Below are 20,851 nucleotides of genomic sequence, written 5' to 3'. Positions count from 1 at the left end.
ACAACTGAGTGAGTCACACAAATTAACAGTCTAGAAAAACACGGTGTATGGATACCGGGTAGTATTTATCTTTAATATCAATTATTATAACTAGTGACAATTGCTTCAAAAAACCACGATTTAAAAAAAAAAGTATGATACGTAGCGTGATTTATTGCTAAAAGTCACTGAAACAACATAAGAATATGGTTCACTTTGTGTTCCATAGAAATTTTCTGCTGACACAGAATACGTTGATCACGTGACTTCATTCGTTGGAATATATTCTAGCAGACGACACTTGGAATTCCGATTACCGCTTGGGATTATAAGGAAATTCGGCTGATAAAAAATGGTGACGTTTGGTAAAAACTGAAATCAGCCATTTTGTATTTGTCAAAGTATACATTAATACAGTTTACCTTGCTTGAAACTATTGAATTCATTCTACTCTGATATTGTACAGAAAACCCATGTTTATCAAAACAAGCAAATGAGGAGGTCAGGCGAGGTCGCACATGTAAATTATTAATCATTTCCGGAAATGCACGAAAAATAGGTTAGCACGAGATTAGGTTACTTGACTGTATCTGTTAGTGACCTCATGAGTTCTTATGTACTTTCCTTTCATGAGTTGAAATAGTCTTAACAATCTATCAAAATTTTGTCTTGAAGTTTCTTAGTCCGCTACTACACATAAAAAAGTCAATAATAAGCTGCCTTATAGTAATACACAATACAAGCAGTAATAACCAACTACAATAAAACTATAGATGTATCACATTAGTTATAGAACAGATAGAAAGAATGGCAATGAGTAGTAAGTGCACACAGCTTCAATTTTTATTGTAGATACTAACACTATTAAATATATATAAGATATTTCTTAGAATATACATTGGAAATATTTTAACTGTCATGAGGATTTCAGCAATGATTCCAGATAAACTGAAAAACTGTTTCATCAATCTGATTCAAATACAGACTTCATTTCTTAAGGTAACTTTGCCATTCCCTTTTAAAAGCAGAGCTATCTTAACGGAACTTGTCATGTTGCATTGATGTTATTACATCTGAACATAAGCAACGAGATATTGTGACATATAAGCACACAGTTCTTTAGAGTAATCAACTGCACACTATATACACAAATATATGGTATCTGATTTTAATTCAAAATGTTAGTATCTACATTAATAATTTAGACAGTAATTCACAATAAGAAAATAATAAATACCTGATATTATGGACCTACCTTATTATTTCCTCTAATATGGCTTGTTGTCATGTTTTGGACGTTTCAACTGAACTTTGAGTCTCTTCATGCCTATTTGAAATCCATTCATTGCCTGTATTGCTGACTGAGCTGAGCTAGGACTGTCATAACTCACAAAACCTACAAGTAAATGATGTCACTTGAAAAATAATTGTTTTTTTTTTCTTTAAAAAAGGGCCAAAATTTGACAAATAGTTTGCATAGAGAAAACAATTTCCATGAAAGCAGCAATAGCATTGTTAGAAAAAGTCTAGCCCATAAAGCCTACATTTATGTCCCATATGAACAACTAGACAATGTTTTCATTTTGGCCCATTTCTGACAGTGGGGAATCGGGTTAAGGAATCTAAAAGAGCACTTTAAAGGTGTGGGCACACAAGCTGTCTGTCTTGGTCGGATACTTTTGTCACTGATTAGAGTCTTGTCTTGAGTTTCAACAGCTGGCACAGACACAAGAGGAGACAAAAATCTCCAGTCTGGCAGAGACAATTATCAAGCTTGTTTGATATTTTAAATCCTGTTAGCGACACAATACTCTTGTTGTGGAAGCACGGGCACACGCGAGATTTTACTCAAGATTCGAGTCAGAGATAAAAATCTCAGACCAAGACTGCTTGTGTGCCCCCATCTTTAACCTGCCAGGAAAGAAGAAAACCTTAAGTAACTTACCAAAACATTTACTCAAATTTGTTTGTTTATCTATGAAAACTTTTGCTGAAACCACATTTCCAAAAGGCAAGAACATCTGAGATAGATCAGGATCTGTAAATTCTTGAGGAAGATGATAAATAAAAAGATTTGCACCATCAGGTCCTGAAATACAAATCAATTACAACTGAAAATAATAATAACATATATTCACAAAACAAAAATTTGAATCTACCTTAATTTTCTTTCACAACAAAGTGTAAGGCATCTATCACGCTTTATTTGTGTCATCAGCTTAATTCCATAATAAGTTACTTTTTTAAAAATAAAATGGGACAATACTTCAGCAAAAAAGTACCATGAAGGATAATATAATCAACAATCTTACATCTTATATTAACATAATCATCTTGTCATGGGAAAAACTGCTGGTGAAAATTTAGAAACTTTGAAAAAATGAATTTAAGTCCTAATTTTCTGCACCTTGAGGGCATTATCTCGACCTATGTCGAGATTAAACCCTGGACATTCAGGTTAGTGAGCAAGTGTCTAATCCACTGAGCCACAGCGGCTCCCTGTCCCTATAAACTTCAAGAACTCAAGAATGTTTTGTTGAATTGCAGAACAAACCAAAAATTTTATTCTAGATCTGAGAGTAATATAGCTGATAATGCAGATGTTAACCTTCTGTAAAGATTTAACTCTTTAAGATGTCAAATCTCACCTCTCTGAAAGAATGTAATATAACAACTTACCCTCAGACTGTTTACCTATAGGTGAGCTATTGGATACTGTAGCTTGCTGTAATTGTGCTGAAGGATTGTTAAAGGCATTAGGAAAAGAGGCTGAAAGAATTGAAAGATGATAATGGATTAGAATTAATGTCAAGCCCAGTATAAGCTTACAAATATATCACTATAACAACACAACCCAATACAATCTGATCATTACGTTATTATCTCCCTTTAATGACTTTCTTTTACAACGGTAACATCCACCTTGGTGCAAGTCTGCTAATATAAACATTCAGAAGCAATCCTAATTAAAGGAACAATATTGCCAACACACACATGTCAGATTAACATAATTGGTTTGAAATATTTCATAATTCATTTTAGTACTAGTAGTTTTACTTTTGAAAATGAGCATTTAATCAGAGTAATGCTGTGTTAATTGTATTCCAAAGATTAACAAATCCACAATTATGATATTCAAAGAAATATTTGATCAAGATAAAAGAATCCAATAAGATTTACAACCAAATATTGTGTTGAAATATCTCTTTAATATATTACTATGGTTTCACAGCAAAAACTCAAAATTCCACTTGGTTGCAGCTCTGAGGAATTTTGTAATTTGTATAACAATTGATGAAATAATGATTTAAAGAAGGATTGTCAATGAGGTTTGTATCTATATTTATTTGAAGAATGAAAATCTTAAGGATTTCAACAAGAATTAATCACATGCAATTATATGAATTATTCTAAGATTAAGGAGCAAAACAACAGAGTCAGTATCATACCATGCTGTTATATATAACATAACATCACAATAGCGTAAATAATGTCTATAATAACATAATACATATAAAGGAGAGATGATTGTATAGATGGTATATAGCTCTTGTTTTTAGGAATATTTCTACAAGATTAAAACAGTGATATTAAGGAATAAATAATGCCACAGATGAACATTTTTTGATAGCGGGAGCAAAATTTTGAATAATATACAAGTAGAAGTGACAAATTGTCAATCAAATGCTAAGCCTACAAGAGTCAATTCATTTGAATAAAATTATGTGAGAGTGTGATACACTTCAACACTTAAAGACAAAGAAATTATGCCAACTTGATTAATTCAGTAATAAGTATGCTTATTAATTGATGACTATTCCAAATACATGTTATTAAGTCAATAACAAGCAATTTTGACAAAGCTGGAAATGAAAATTCTCTAGATGTTTTAAGTTTCTTTTCATTTGAGCTTTTTATTTTCATTTAAAAACCATGGGTGTTTTCTTTGGCCATTTAATAACTCCCAGCTTTGTTAATACTAGTCATAAGAAAAGGTAAGCTTTGGTTAATTTCTGGTAAAATTCAGCAATCTTGTCTTGTATCAAACATCAAAAGATATTTTAATTTTGAATAAAGATTGCTGTATCTCTCAGATAAAGTATAATCCATACATTTTGCTATACACTTCATATAATATATAGTTTGATACTAGGTATCACTATTATATTATAATTCATGTATCACACTGGTTTATAATATTCATATCTTACTCTCTGTTATATATTATTTCACAATCTTTTATTTTGGTTTAATTTTAATTTTTTGTTTGCCTGAAATTTTTCTTTTCATTGCAATTTCTTGAAAATTCAAATTCAATATCCAAATGGAACAGAGAATAAAATATAAAATAGTAGGTGACACAAACAAAACTAGCAGCACAACAAAAGGGTGTCACTGAGTCCAAAATACAACAAACCAATGTGAAGAAAAATGGAAATGGATGTTTACCTTGATTGATTAAACCTGACAAACCTGCATATTGCTGTATTCCACTATATGCTTGACTTAAAGCATCCATTCCACCAGTATTTGAGTTACCTAAACCATTAGCTAGACTTGGTACTTGATTAAAACTGGATATACTTGATAAATTATTGCCTCCTAATCCCTGGAAACCTGATAAACCACCTAAACCACTTGATGTCGTTGTACCAGATATGGAGCCTACAATTGGATTCTTCATATAACAACAATTTCAATATTATAAATAAAAAACCATATTTATTTGATGATTTCATCTATAGGTTAAGGAATGAGCAGGTTGTGGATATTGATGATGTAAATAAGTAATCTTGTTCATAATGATATAAGCTTAACTTAATGAAACAGACTCAGTGGTAAGCATTTTAGATGGTTCATAATGGTATAAAAATCCATGTAAACAGATCGGATGTCATAATCTCAAGTAAACAGATCTGATGTCATAATCTCAAGTAAACAGATCTGATGTCATAATCTCAAGTAAACAGATCCGATGGTTCATAATGGTGTAAATTCATGTAAAGAAATCTGATGGTTCATAATGGCATAAATCCATTTAAACAGATCAGATTTCTTAATGGTATAAATTCAAGTAAACTAATCAGATGGTACATAACTGGTGTAAATTCATGTAAACAGATTAGATGGCTCATAAGTCATAATGGTGTAAATTCATGTAAACAGATCAGATGGCTCATAATGGTGTAAATTCATGTAAAAAGATCAGATTTCTTAATGGTATAAATTCATGTGAACAGATTATAGTGGTGTCATAATGGTATACATTCATGTCAACAAAGTAGATGTTATGATGGTATAAATTCATTTGGTTCAAATGATTCATTCAGAAAGGTATAACATATTGTATTGAATTATCAAAAAGAATTTAGAGAATAAACACAACAAATAAGAATAAAAATCAACACAAATATGAACTGATGAATAAATGAATACAACTCAATAAATATCGAAACAAAAAAAATAACATCAAGTATTTAACATTTACTGAACACAGTCTCACCAAAATGGGCCACTTTTCCATGTAATGCTGCATTGAAATGAGTAATATATGAAAATTAGAATCAAAGCATACAAATATATTTACCTAATTTTAATATTTCTGACAAAAACTGGAAATGTTTTTATGATATGTATATGAAAAACTTTAACTAACTAACCTGATACACTTGCTGGACTTTGACTAGTTGCTGAGGCAAACTGACTTAAACCCAAGTTTTGAACTCCTAAAGCATTGAGTGTTGCTGAAATGAAAAAGATCTGGATATAGAATGTCATTTTCTCTATATTGTGACTGTTTCCAAGCCATACTGATGGAAATGACAAACTTTTTCTTAAACTTTTTCAAAAACTGTTGATATTCCTTGTTCACTGTCCAGGAGGGCATTTTTTATTTTTAAGTAGGTACTATAAGACAAACCTGGATTTTGAGCTAGACTAGCCAATGCAGCGATTCCTTGTAAATTTTGTAAATGGACATTATTTTGGCCCTCAACTGAAAAAATAAAACAGAAATGTATGATTTTATATTCATATTGATACAAATTTGTACTCTATCATTGAGAAAAGATAACATTTACAAATTTAATTCCATATAAAGACTAAAATTTTATTTTTCATATCTTAAATGTGTTGAATATACCTATATGTGCATGACATGGAATTTTCAAACAGGATTTTTAAGTAACGCGAATTGATGGCTAAGAAAAAGAAAATATAGATTCTAATAAAACAAAATGAAAAATTAGTAATTGTTAGTAATCTTGAAAACCACACACTGAAATAGCAGCTTTATTAATATGCTTTTAGTGTTTTTCAAATCATGCATTGTCATGACTGAAAGAAGAGTCAGTAATAATTTATTTCAAAAGTTGTGTCATTCAGTATTCAATAGGCCAATAGATCCGGTTTTGCCCGTTTCCACAAAAATCATGGATTTGTCCCGAGGTTGAGATAACACTATAATTATTTACATTTTCCCCCTTTTAAATATCTCTTTTTAAAAATTTTTTTCTAAAAAATTATTCCTTGACCTAAATTATATTCTGTTAAAAAAAGAAATGGTACATTAGGCTGTATTTAAAAAGATGCCTTTTTTTCAGAACACACAAATAGTATACCTCTCTCTAATCAAGCAAAACTTGATAAGAAAAAAAGCCAGTAAATGTCACACGACAATGGATAATAAAATGGAAAAAGTATAAAATATCAAGTGAAAAAAGCTGAAAAGGAAATCATGCATATAAAAATGTATCATAATAATTACAGGCAATAAAAAAAGTGGAATTTTCAGATCTTTATATGTGAGCTATCATTGAATTCAATTAAAATGAAAATCATTTTAACATTCTTGAAGCATTGATTTATTGCAGAATTAAAATTACCTGAAAATACTTATTAATCTATTCATCAGGAAAATTTTGGAAAGATTATCAGAGAAAGTTAAGTATAGAATTTAGTTAACTATTTCTTTTGAATTAGTTACTATGTCAAGACAGCCAAAATGAAACTTGGGTTAACCAAGTGTAAATAAGAAAAGATCTGAGAATTCTAATCAAGTCTAATGAGCACAAACAGTAGATTGAGTTATGATGATACCTGAGGAATGGTTGTTTAAATTCGAACTGGTTGTGCCATTATTACCGGCACTAGATGGGTTACTTGTAGTCAAACTGGCTAGGGCTGCCAATATGCCTATAGCACAATATTAGAAAATCATATTAATGTGTATTCGTATTAAAAACAATCTTACTATTAGCTTTGTTATAGGATACATTCAGGATTCAAAATCTTCTAGGAAATTCTTTCATACATCTTAGTGTTTTCAAACAAAAAAATTATTGATCGCATCTCTATCAGAGTTTCTCCAATATCAGATCACAGTTAAAATTCGGACAATATTAGATTATAAACATGCATTCTAAATAAATTAAAGGTGTGCTCTAGCCAAAATAGGTCAAACGATTAAAAATAATGTTTGTAATTGTGTTGTATTAAGGTGAAGGTATAAAATGAAGTATAATTACCAGGGTTTGTAGCTGAAGCAGCAGCTATAGCTGTCAATAACTGTTGTAAACCAAGAGTATTCATACCTGGAACTATAAAATTAAAAAAAAATTATATTAGGAGAGAAATGAAATGAATGGAGTTTTACGTCCTACTTTTCTGCACCATATGGGCTAATGAAGGGTGCAATGAGGGAAATTTTGCATTAGCCTGCTCTTTTTCAATTTCCAACTCTTGAGGGATCTTTAATGTGCCCCTCTTACCTGCATCACTGAGAGGGGGAAACCAGGTTGAAAAATCCGAAGATTTCATCTCAACCTATGCCGGGATTTAACCCTGGACCTTCAGGTTAGCGAGAAAGCATCTAACTCACTGAGCCACCACGGCTCCTATATTAGGAGAGAGAGAAGAATTGTAAGATCTTTGAAAAAAAGATGTCAGCAAAATATGTATATTTGTAACTTTAATGTTCTGTTCTTGAGAATTCTAAACTGAACACTCTAGGGAGTCAGTTATAGTCACAATGAAAACGGTTTAGAGTACAACCAACAAGGTTTCCATTCTGGAATCTGAATATAATGCATATCAGTTGGTTTTGCCAAACATTTTGACAAATAATCCTTCCTAGATCAAATTCAAAACAATCTTACCCATATTTCCTTGAGATGCCGCCTGTTGTAGTAACTGAAATAGGTAGAGATAATGTGTCATCAGTCATATTAATATTGAAAGAGCTTAATTTGAGTACATTGATGTGTATATTTGAGTTATAGATTATAAGGAAAGTTCATCCACATCTATTACTATGTATAGAAGACCTATTTTGACCAAATGGCAGTAAATTTCACCTGTAAACTGTACAAATTACATATCAGCAAGTCCACTATAATGCCATTGCTCATTTCAAAACTATTCACCAGCAGATTTGAAATATAGAAATCAACCTCACTTACTGCTAAATATTGTGGACCTAAAGCTCCCAAACCACCTAAAGACATGTTCCATAAATTTGATGTCATCTGCTGTAATTTCTTTGCTTCTTTTTCTTTCTGTGTGTCTGCAAACTTCACAACCAATGGTGATGAACAACCCTAAAATAACAAAACAAACTCAAAAAATAGATCAGAAAATATAACCCTATACCTTAGTATCTTTCTATTTGAATAATTTTTGTGTGAAAACTAAGGAGGGGGATCGTTGCCAGAAGTATTTACAAAGTCAAACTTGAAAACAAGGCCTCGAAAGTCCGCCAAATTGGATATTCGTCACTGGCCATATTTTAGCGATTATAGGATAAAAAGCATTTCTCCCAATTGTACACCTTAATATGTTAGATTTAGCATCTCAGAACCTCAATGGCACCAACAATTGCATTCATAATTCCAAAGGAGACCATTGGAAAAAATTGGCCATTTTCAATATCCATATTGGATATCTGTCACTGGCCAAAGAAATGTTGAGAACTATGTAATGATTCTATTCATTACACGACTTTTTAGAGGTTTTATTTGAATAAGAAACAAATTACAAATTTTTCGTTTTTTGATTTAATTACAACAATTACAATCAATCCAAAAAATTAGTGTATCCATCGGCCACAAAAATTGGCCAGCCACTGAAGTAATGACGAAGTGTCAATTGACCAATGCCGCATTTGAACATCCGATTTTGAAGCTTATTTAGTGTTAAATCCCTTTGACAAGGAGCAATTATTGATTTATATTTCCGTTAGTTTCTGTGAATTTCCGGATTATGTAAATGAAGTAGGTCACGTTACCTTATATGGTAAACGTTTAAGAATGCAGAAGTTGACTTTACAGCTCTTAAGAATACAGTGGTCGAACTTACATCTTTCACGAATGCAAAGTCAAGAAGACATAGTTGATATTGTCAATAATGCAAAGTTAAGAATTCATTTTCGTAAAGGAAAGTTTGAATGGTGTCTGATGTGAAATAAAGTTTGAAAAGTAAACTATCAATATCTCTACTTTGTAATTAGTACATTGACTTTTTAATTTTAGGAAGGTTTATTTTGTAATTGTGTAATGTTGAAATATGACTTTGTAAAGTCAACGCCTTGTTTTCAAGTTTGACTTTGTGAATACTTTTGGCAACGATCCCCCTCTATGAAAAAAGATGAGCTTTAAAATTTTCAAAAATCATATTGTGAAATATTAAAGATAGCTTGCCAGGGACGGACAGGGTGATTACAATATACGCCCATCTTATGTGTGGTTTCAAAAAGAAAAAACAGGCAGCAATAACCAATCACAGAAGACTTTTGATGGGATCACCAATACCACTAGTAGTACAGCGATTCATTTGATGTATACTGAACTTGGTGTAATAAATAATAAAAACTTGACATCAAATACCATCCTTTAATACCCAACGTTTCGTCAAAAAAGTTTTGACTTCATCAGGGGAAGAAACAAACTACAAATGGTGGAAGGCAGTTAAGATTAAAATTACAATATCTATTATTAAAGGATGGTATTTGATGTCAAGTTTTATTATTTATTACATCTTATGTGTGGGCGTATAAAAATGCATAAAAACAGAACTGGAAGTTTGAGTTTACTCAGAGTTTCATTAAGAGCAATCTGAGTAATGTTTTAATATTTCTACATAGTTTTGTTAATAATTCATAGAGAACTTTTCTAACTGTGAAAAAATTGATATATTTCATGTAGAATTAGTAAGATCTTACCTCCATTGTTTGTGAATGATGCATATTTTTGATACAATTCTGGGCACTCTGTCTGTTGGCGTATGTTATAAATGCACAACCTGTAATTATAATATAAATCATATAAGTAACACAGATCACTTACACAGATCAGTAGCACACACTTCATTTTTAGTTTCATGCTAATATGTTGTCTATATTTTGTGATGAATTTTTCAGGAAAGTTTTGATGTGCATTTGGTGTGTAGTTGTTTTTTACGAATCACAATTGAAAATGAACTTTCATATTTTCTCAGATTATATGTGCCCTAACCCTATAATTCTAATATTTGGGATAAAATCTAGAAAAAAAAGTGTATCTACCAGTCTGCTTTAGACTGAAACTTATTCTGAACTATAATAACATACCTCTACTCTGACCATTCTGATCTCTTAATACCGTACAATCTTCTATAGAACCAAACGGAGCAAACATCATGCGTACATCATTTTCATTTAATTTCTTAGCCAACATACCAACAAATAGTTTCCGATCTTCCACTGTAGAATTGGAAATACCTGATTGATAATGTTAAATGAGGATGAAATATGATAAAAAAGATGAATTAATATCTTAATAATGCATATAGTATGACATTTAAGAGTAAGCCAAGTTATTTGATATAGGGGTTAAATATGTATACGGATGATGAAATTGCCTTCCTTTACATAAAATCTTCTTGATCAAAAAATTAAATGATGTTAATGTGCAACTCAAATAGCTACCTCGTAGATGAGACATTAGTGTTTATGCATGCGAAGATACTTTACAGAAGTCACAACACCTTCATGTCTCTAAAAAGAGTTAGAGACACAATCTTTAATCTAAATGTACCCTATTTTTCAATATCAGTAGAGTAATTTAACACTCTCTTTCAATTTGTCAATGTCAAATGTCTAGGCACTGTCTCAATATACCTGTCATAAAGCAATGAAAATCTGCTTTCTGACACTTAAAATAAACAATTTATGAATTTTCAAGAGTGAAGCATCTTTTGTAAAAACAGTCAAACATTAATTGCTGATTCAATCATAGTTGCAACAATCAAATACTTACCATTGCGTTTTTCACTGTCTGCTGGCTTCATTTGAATTGGATGATGCATCTAGAAAACACAGAGAATAGAAAGTTTTTATCTAAACTCTTGGTTTTAATTCATATATAAGCTTAGATGTCATCATTGCTTGATGATTAAATATTCACAATTGCATTTCACAGGGATTTTTGGATCCACCACAAAACAGATAAATCATTTATTTTCTGCATGTTTACTTGGCTCAAACCTAGACCAAATACATTTATTTTAAATGTGTGTTCAACTTATTACAGCTTATCAAATGCTCTCTATTCATTAAGAGGTTAATACAACATGGCTGATTATCAAAATAAAAGCAATGGAATCCAGGGGGAAAATCTGATAAGAATTACTTACACCTGGCATTGTTTTGATATTGTGAAGAGCATTCTGAGCATCCAGGGCAGATTTTCTACTATAATATGTAACAAAACAACAACCTAAAAATAAATTTATAAAAATACTAACCATAATAAACATCAGTTCACTTTCAGAAAAAAATTAACAGGCCAAGAAACCTAGGTATTGCACAACAAATCATTCACAGAGTAACCCTTTGATAACAAGTTACTTAGGTAAAAAAAATTCTAAATTATCTTACTCAAATCGGAGCAAAATTTCTTATGATTTAAAACATGCCTAAATATAATATATTGGCATTCAGGATTCTGAAATCAAGCTCTCACAGTTTTAAGTAGTTACTTACCTTTACTTTGCCCCGTGACTTTATCTCTTAATACATTTAACTGAAATACTGGTCCAAATTCTTCACACATTTTTCTCAAGTCATTTTCATCCATACCACGTGGAATCTGTCCAATAAACATTTTTATAGCATCTGGGTCCGGTTCATTTTTCTGTGGTTGGGAATTCATGGTTCTGAAAGGATACAACGGTAAAACTGTAGATAATTTTAAAATATCCTATACCGAGAATGTCAGAAAACACACATAATTACTCCAAACTGTGAATCAACCTTGAAATCTGCAAATAAAAAGCAATCAGTTGCGTGCAAAGTTTCATGAAATGCAGTCTTGTTGAGAAACAAAAATAACTTTAAATGACCTATTAGCATTAGAAAGACTTTGAAGCCAAAATCAATGGAGAGTGGAGAGAAAATGTCATTTGATTTTCAATTAAGATTCCCAAATGTTTACAACAGCTTTTCACTAGAATTAAAAGCTTAACTTTTCACTTAGTATTTAGAAAGTGGATAGGTTTGTCAAACACGAAGAGAAAAAATAGAAGAATGGGGGGTATTATTTTTGGCAATTTTAACTGCTTGGCACATTACTATGGGATAGTTGAAAGTTAAACAGAACTGACAAAAATAAACATTAATGGTAAAACCTACTGTTCAACTTTAGTACTAGTCCTACTGAACTCGACTAAAAACTAGTTAAAACCACAAGAACATGAGACAGATTACAAACCTACTAAAGTATCTCTTTATAACAAGTTGAGCCTTGTTTGTAGGTTATGACATAATTTTGCTCTAGCTTTAACAGTTAAGCCTGTTGCATATCATTACTCAAGAACAATACCCACCATAAAGGACTACTATTTCATTATCCCTTAGCAAGTTACATAGATAATCTTTTAAAAACACATACTTTTCTACTGTTTGAACAACATTAAATATAAAAGGGTCATTCAAAATACTTAATAGCATTTTATTCCTTCTGAGTTTCTGAAGAGGACCTAATATGTCATAATAATGAAAAGTGAAACTTGATCAATTCAAACCTAAATTTTGAATAAAGGTTATTTTTGAGTTTACTTTTTATAATCAAAGTCTACACATCACCAGCTGATAATAATAACATCACATCGGAGTATTAAGAAACACTATTCAATTGTGCACTGTATTGCACTGTATTTCTATGTAACTGTACTTATAAATGTAACTTACATAATTAGTTTAATCCAACACACATTTCAGATTTGGCAAAAGTGAAAAGAGGTCTTGTGTTTAGTTTTTCAGCTTTTCAAAGTTAGACCCTAGGACAGTAGGATTACACACCAAAATTTATGAACTTTGGGCATATAGACTAAGAGTACAAAAGACTAAGCCAACAAAACTGAAATTTTAGAGTAAAGTTTATTCCAATACAAATATTAACAATATATTGATACTGGCAATGACTCTATTCTAGGGTAACAATAGTTAAATAAAACAGGTCAAAGGAATAATATTTATCATAAATTATTATCTCCTAATCTTCATAATATCACATACTAAACAGTTACACAGGAAACAATAGTTGAACAAGGTTTAACTATACTATTAGCTACCTTTGTTTACAACAGTTTATCTCAACAACATGGTTCAAATTGATTTACAAGTAGCAAATTGTACAAATAATACTCTTTTTAAACTTGTGTATGATATGTTTAAACAGTCATACCATGATATGTTATTATTTATGGTTTTGTTTATCAAATTAGCTTCATTAATTAGCTTTACATATGCAAAATGTATTAATTTTTGTGAAATAAGGATTTTTAGTTTTATACTTCACCTTGACATGCCACTTCAATTTATATTATAGCTGATGCAATATTTCAATGTTACAAATATTTGCTAATGGTATGGCATTTCAAGCCCAAAAATTTCTGTAATTAATAATAAAAATCCCCTCAATGGCACTCTAGACAGCTTTGAAATGACAATCTAAATTGGTTGTGGACTTCATGTATAATTCAAACAGGACCTCAGACTTTAATTCTAAAGTATTGTGCATCTCCGTATTGAATTGGGTTAATTCTGTTTATTGCTGCAGTATGTTATATATTTACAGAAGAATATTTCTTAAACCTTTTCGCAGTACCCGGCAATAGATTTGAAGACTGGTTTTTATAAAAAATCATTAATATTATAGTACAACAATCTTTAATTCATGAGAAGTTGTCAGAGCACATACAAAATTTTCAAAGAAAATACCAATCATGATATGGAAGCTTAAAAATGTTTCTTCAATATCTTATAGGCTATGTACCCAATTTCACTTGTGTTAAAAAAAAACTGTATAGTTTCTGACTAGATAGGCACATAAATCACTTCTTTATTGAAATCAAATAAATGAATCTTTTAATTTTGGAGTTGCATATTCAATATCATTATTATTATTTCATTCCATTAAACCACAGTGTTGTCTAGCAAATAATAGTAGCAGATTAGCAAATATGAATGAGACAAAAAATTTCTTTTTGTAGGCCTAGTTCCTAATAGGCTAGCCTAATTAATATATTTACATAAGGGTAGCCTATGGTAATATTTTATTCAGATAAGGGATCTACAATTATAAATATTAGTCATTTAATAAATTTAAGCTAGGCTTAGTCATGTTTTTGATTCATTTATTTCAATACTTTATCCAAGACCAAGGACATAAGCCTACATTGAAAATTGTTCCTGCAAAATAATTTAGCACGGCACAAATTTCTTGCAAGGTCGCAGTGTCGCTGAAAAAGCAGACCTACAGTTAAGCTATTGAGTTGAGATCAGAACATATGATATGATCTGTCTTCATACACATATGAGCTAACATACAAGTCTACCTGTGTTTACGGTAGGCCTGGTCTTTTAAAATAGAGCCGCATAATCGTTTTATGATTCACTACTATATAGTGTAATCGCAGTGTGCATATTTGAAAGCAGTCACATTACCTTTTTTACCTTTTTCCACGTGAAAACACACACAGACAAGACAGCACAAACATACAACAATATGGCGGACGGTTATACCCACAATGCCTTTTCTCAATAATAATCAGAGCAGCCGACAGACTTATGGCACGTGTTGTATAAATAATCGACACGAGAAGTCCACAGTAGGTTGATACTATTGAAATCAGGAAATCAAAGCTATAATCCAGGTTTGCTGCAGTTTTCCAGTCAAAGATCCGAATGAAACCTAGGCCTAGCCATAGCCTACTTAGGCTACTAGGCTAATAAATATTTATTTATTTTGCCTTGGCTTGCAGTTAGAATTAGCTTATTAGTTGAATACTTTAACACAAGTTTGTCATATTATATTCAGACCTTAGAATCTGATAGTAGGCCTAGAATAGACTAGGCCTGAATTGTTGACACGGCTTGTTCAGCCATTTTGGCCTAAAAAAAAGGACTAGTCTAGCACATGTCCCATAGGCTCGGTCTGGAGTCTGATTTGTCTGATGACTTGTATGACTAGGCCAAAGAAAGTATGTGACTAAAGTCATGTCAGCTAGGCCTATGCCTAGGCCTAACCTATAGGCCTACACAACTTAGGGTCGGCCTAGGCCACGTAGTAAGAATTTTTGAATGGCTCGTCCTATTTTAGATTTAGAGATGACTTTGACAAAGGCCCTACAAACGATCTTACTAAGGCTATGCTTTATCACCTAGATCCAGGAAAGAGGGAGTCAATAGGCTACGATAAGCATTAGCTTACTTAGGTCTAGCCTAGGTCAAAGTTGCCCATAGGCTATATTTGTTTAATATAATAATGCCCACTGAGTATAAGGACCTATAGACTCAACCAACAGAAAGAAATGAAACATGAATATTCCCCCCTTTTCAAATAGGCTACTAAGTTCAAGACAGATTCATTAGGCTAGACCTTTGACCAAATACGGCGAGTAACATTTTTAAGTTTTTAGTTTTGATCTGCATTAAACAGATTGTTTTTCTATTATATGCACAACTCCATTTTGCAAATCGCATTTACTTGTTTGTAATAACCAAACAAATAAGGAACGAGGAATTCTTCCGCGTTTCGTTTTGAAAGGTTAATCTCGGTCAGCTACCTAGCAATAAGATAATAGACCTAATACATGTCATATGTAGTGGAGGAAATAATTTTTATGAGGAAGCGAAGTTGATTATTGCTAATAATGATCCAGTAATAAATGCTACTGATATTGTAGGCCTAGTCCTAGGGATTTGGAATTTATTACATAAAATTTAATAAATTGTAACTGATAAATTGACTTCGATGTAACAAACTGGCCTGCCCATGGAATTATTGAATCTTATTTGAGATCACAAAGTGTAGTTCAATTTATTACATCATTAGGTAATATACAGCACTGCTGTCGTCCATTTAGGTCAAGTGTACGTTGATGATTAGTAGATAAGTTCAGAAGAATTAAGGTAGATAATCTTGAAGTCATCTGCTTTATTTCTCATTCAACTCAACACTCAATAATAAGACAATAATCTTAATACTTATATCTCCTAAAACAACATTGGGACAACCTTCACCCTTGAACTTTCTTGTTGAAACTTGTGCCATACATATGTAAATACGTAACATGGTACCATTTGTATGGCGAATCGGCACATGTTATTTTGCCAGTATCTTATGCCTTTTACCAAACAGACTTCTGTTTTACCTTTATCATAGTTGAGCTATATTATGTATTACTCATATATTATTAAGCTATGCGTTCTTCATAAAAGGATAGGAGAATTATTATGTAGCACTTACCTTTCATATAAATCAGAATATAGTTCCATGATAGATAAACTTAGATCTCTGTTTAAATTATCCAGGAAAACACTCGTAACAATTATACACACACAATAAAACAATCTTAGTATTTTTTGATATGCATGATAGCACGAAGTAGATTTTGGCAGATAACTTGTGTTAAATACCTAGAGGTAGAATATAAATTTCGATGGCCCAAAGAAGTGTAAGGTAAGACAGGTATATGAAACAATTGACTTATTTAAGAAGGGTTTAAAGAGGGCGGTAACGATCTACCTGTAACAGCATGTATATAGTAATCCGTGTAGAAAATAGAAATATTAGAGCCGGTTCAAGTATATAAAATGACATGGTTGCGACAGCAAGGCGTTCATTATACAGAGTATATTAGGCATGAGGAATCTTATCAATTATGAGAAATTGTAACTGGTTCGGTGGTCCTTTTTAGCGTCGTCTCTAGCTAACAGCAAATATGTTTTTATACCTGTGAAAGAAAAATATAGTTCCAGTGTAGGTAAACGTAGGCCTATATACTTGACGGGACAAGTAAAGATACCATCTGAATATAACCTTGGTATGACAGTGTAAAAAATATTGTCATTGAAAGTCATTGCTTGTCAAAATATATGTACTTCAAGTAGGTATTTAATTACCTGGATGTAGTGAAGAATTATATTTCATAGAAATATATATTTGTGTATATAACATTGTGACAAACCTTGCATGAAATGAATGAAAAAACAATCTGTTGGCCTTAAGGGCAAACATAACATTCAAATTCAAACTTTAATATCGCCTAAGGATGCTATATATATATATAATATATATATATATATATATAATATCTCAGAGAATCGAAATGAACCGTATCATATGAACTCGATATGAACTATCACTATGAATTATGTCGGCGGCTTAAATTGAATTATGTCAGAGGTTCCGAATGAATCATCTCAGAGGCTCGTTTCCAAGAAATAAAAGAAATATTGAATCAACTATAATCATATACTTATTGTATGACTAATGGAGATTTAATCAACAATAAAGACCTAGTGTATGACATATTATAAGCAAAGATTGATTTAACTATAAAGACATATGGTATGACATATTATAGGGACAGATAACTATAAGAGACTCTATATGAATTATATATTAGAGGTTCGATATAAATTTTATCAACGGTTCGATATAAATTATACCAGAGGTTCCATATGGATTATACCAGAGGTTCCATATGGATTTTATCAGAGGTTCCATATGGATTATACCAAAGGTTCCATATAAATTATACCAGAGGTTCAATTTGAATTATATTCGAGGTTCGATATGAATTATATCAGAGGTTCGATATGAATCATATCAGTGGTTTCATGTGGATTAAACCAGAATTTCCACATGAATTATATCAGAGGTTTCATGTGGATTATACCAGAGGTTCCGTATGAATTATATCAGAGGTTCCATATGTATTATATCAGAGGTTCCATATGAATTATATCAGAGGTTCCATATGAATCATATCAGTGGTTCCATGTAAATTATATCAGAGGTTCCATATGAATTATATCAGAGGTTCCATATGGATTATATCAGAGGTTCAGTATGAATTATATCAGAGGTTCCATATGTATTATATCAGAGGTTTCGTGTGGATTATATCAGGTTCCATATGAATTATATCTGAGGTTCCATATGTATTATATCAGAGGTTCCATATGGATTATACTAGAGGTTCCATAAGAATTATATCAGAGGTTCCGTATGTATTATACCAGAGGTTCCATATGGATTATACCAGATGTTCGATATAGATTGTATCAGAGGTTCCGTATGAATTATACCAGAGGTTCCATATGGATTATACCAGATGTTCCATATGTATTATATCAGAGGTTCCGTATGGATTACACCAGATGTTCGATATAAATTGTATCAGAGGTTCCGTATCAATTATGTCAGAGGTTCTATCTGAATTATATCAGAGGTTCCATATGTATTATATCAGAGGTTCTATCTGAATTATATCAGAGGTTCCATATGTATTATATCAGAGGTTTCATTATGGATTATATCAGAGGTTCCATATGGATTATATCAGAGGTTCCGTATGAATTATATCAGAGGTTCCACATGAATTATACCAGAGGTTCCATATGGATTATATCACAGGTTCCGTATGAATTATATCAGAGGTTCCATATGTATTATATCAGAGGTTTCATGTGAATTATACCAGAGGTTCCATATGAATTATACTAAAGGTTCCATATGAATTATATCAGAGGTTCCGTGAGGGTTATATCAGAGATTCCATATGTATTATATCAGAGGTTCCACATGTATTATATCAGAGGTTCCATATGAATTATGTCTGAGGTTCCAAATGTATTATATCAGAGGTTCTATATGAATTTTACTAGCGGTTCCATATGAATTATATCAGAGATTCCTTATGAATTATACCAGAGGTTCGATATGACTTATATCAGAGGTTCGATGTGACTTATATCAAAGGTTCAATATGAATTATCTACGAGGTTCGGTATGAATTATACCAGAGGTTGGATAATTATGAATTATATCAGAGATTTCATATGAATTATTCCAGAGGTTCCATATGAATTGTATCAGAGGTTCGATGTGATTTATATCAGACGTTCAATATGAAACTATACCAGAAGCTCGATATACAATGAATTAAAAAAAGAAAATATTGACTGACAAAATGATCGTTTTCCAAATTGGAAACGATAGGAGAAATTCTGCAGGTTGACGTTGTAGAGATAACCCATGTTTATCAAACCATGCAAATGCGGAGGTCACGCGAGGTCGCACCTGTAAATTAGTTATTATTTCCGGGGAGACATGGAATTAGTTTCGCACGAAAGTAGGTTATATGACTGTAAATAAACATTTTGTGTTTTCAGAGTAATAATTGTATTACGTAATATATGTTTTTGGTATTTGTTATTTGGACATGATGCTCAAGTTCATTACATTTAAAATTTATACGGTTTCTAAGTTTTACGGTCGTTTTATGTTGCCTAGCAGCCAGACAAGATATATTTAAGATCAAAATATAAATACATGACAACATTTTCTTTTTCAACACATTCGAACTGTGTGATAAACACGTATTCGTTGATATTTATGTTTGTAAAAAGCTGTAAGTAATGAAATGATTGTCTGAAGTAATGAAATGAGTGTTAGATGTAATCAAATGACTGTTTGAAGTAATGGGAATTAATGAAACGATTGTCTGAAGTAATGAAATGAGTGTTAGATGTAATCAAATGACTGTTTGAAGTAATTAAACGATTGTCTGAAATAATAAAATTGTTGTCTATTGTAATGAAATGACTGTTTAAAGTAATGGAACGAGTCTAAAGTAATGAAACGACAGTTTGAAGTAATTGAAGTAATGAAATGAGTATCTGAAGTAATGAAATGACTGTTTGAAGAATTGAAATGGTTGTTTGAAGCAATAACTGTATGAAGTAATAAAATAATTACTGCATGGTTGAATATTAGATGCAATAAAATTAACCTGATCAATTTACAAAAATATAAAAATTATCAATATCAACTATGAATATTCATGATCATGTCACTATATAATGAAAACAGTGATATAATCATATTACTAGATATAAATAATTTATTTTTACTTTGAATACTTCGTGATATCATATAAATGTCTATATATAGCAATGTTTGTTACGTAAATCAATGCTTTCAGACATTAATCACATCAAACATTATCGGAAGCCAAGAAGAAGTTTTGTTAGCTCATTGCTTTAAAAGCAAAAATGCCATTTTATACGCTAGTCTTCGAATTTATAATATACGCATAGTTAAAATAAATCGCTTATGGCGAGGTCTGCGAATCCATTCACCTCTTTATCTTTTTCAAGAATCTACATATCAGATTTACGAATTCTATTTTTTAACCCGAGAGTTTTGATATGTTGACAGAATACATCATTAAATCATTTAAGCCTACCGCATTCTATAAACAATTATTTTGGGCTAGTGTATTATATTATTGCTTATATTCAAAGTTTATATATATTATATGATTT

At 31.3% G+C, this 20,851-nt stretch overlaps 2 protein-coding genes across 2 annotated transcripts; one reads left to right on the top strand and one right to left on the bottom strand.

Moving 5' to 3' along the window:
* Positions 1–1,247: 1,247 nt before the first annotated feature.
* Positions 1,248–12,164, bottom strand: LOTGIDRAFT_119400 (hypothetical protein; the record flags this gene model as incomplete). The annotated part of the gene is made up of 11 exons (XM_009057669.1): positions 1,248–1,375; positions 1,925–2,068; positions 2,659–2,715; positions 4,429–4,657; positions 5,832–5,969; positions 8,370–8,576; positions 10,196–10,275; positions 10,583–10,732; positions 11,271–11,319; positions 11,647–11,729; positions 11,996–12,164. 11 exons carry the CDS (start codon positions 12,162–12,164, stop codon positions 1,248–1,250), a joined length of 1,434 nt encoding a protein of 477 aa, XP_009055917.1.
* A 6,642-nt stretch (positions 12,165–18,806) lies between these two features.
* On the top strand, positions 18,807–18,995 carry LOTGIDRAFT_119582 (hypothetical protein; the record flags this gene model as incomplete). Its single annotated transcript, XM_009057668.1, has 1 exon — positions 18,807–18,995. One exon carries the CDS (start codon positions 18,807–18,809, stop codon positions 18,993–18,995), a length of 189 nt encoding a protein of 62 aa, XP_009055916.1.
* Between the last annotated feature and the right edge of the window lie 1,856 nt (positions 18,996–20,851).

The sequence above is a fragment of the Lottia gigantea genome (assembly GCF_000327385.1).
Source record: "Lottia gigantea unplaced genomic scaffold LOTGIsca_31, whole genome shotgun sequence".
NCBI classification, from domain to species: domain Eukaryota; kingdom Metazoa; phylum Mollusca; class Gastropoda; family Lottiidae; genus Lottia; species Lottia gigantea.
This window is presented reverse-complemented; position numbering and strand designations above follow the sequence as displayed.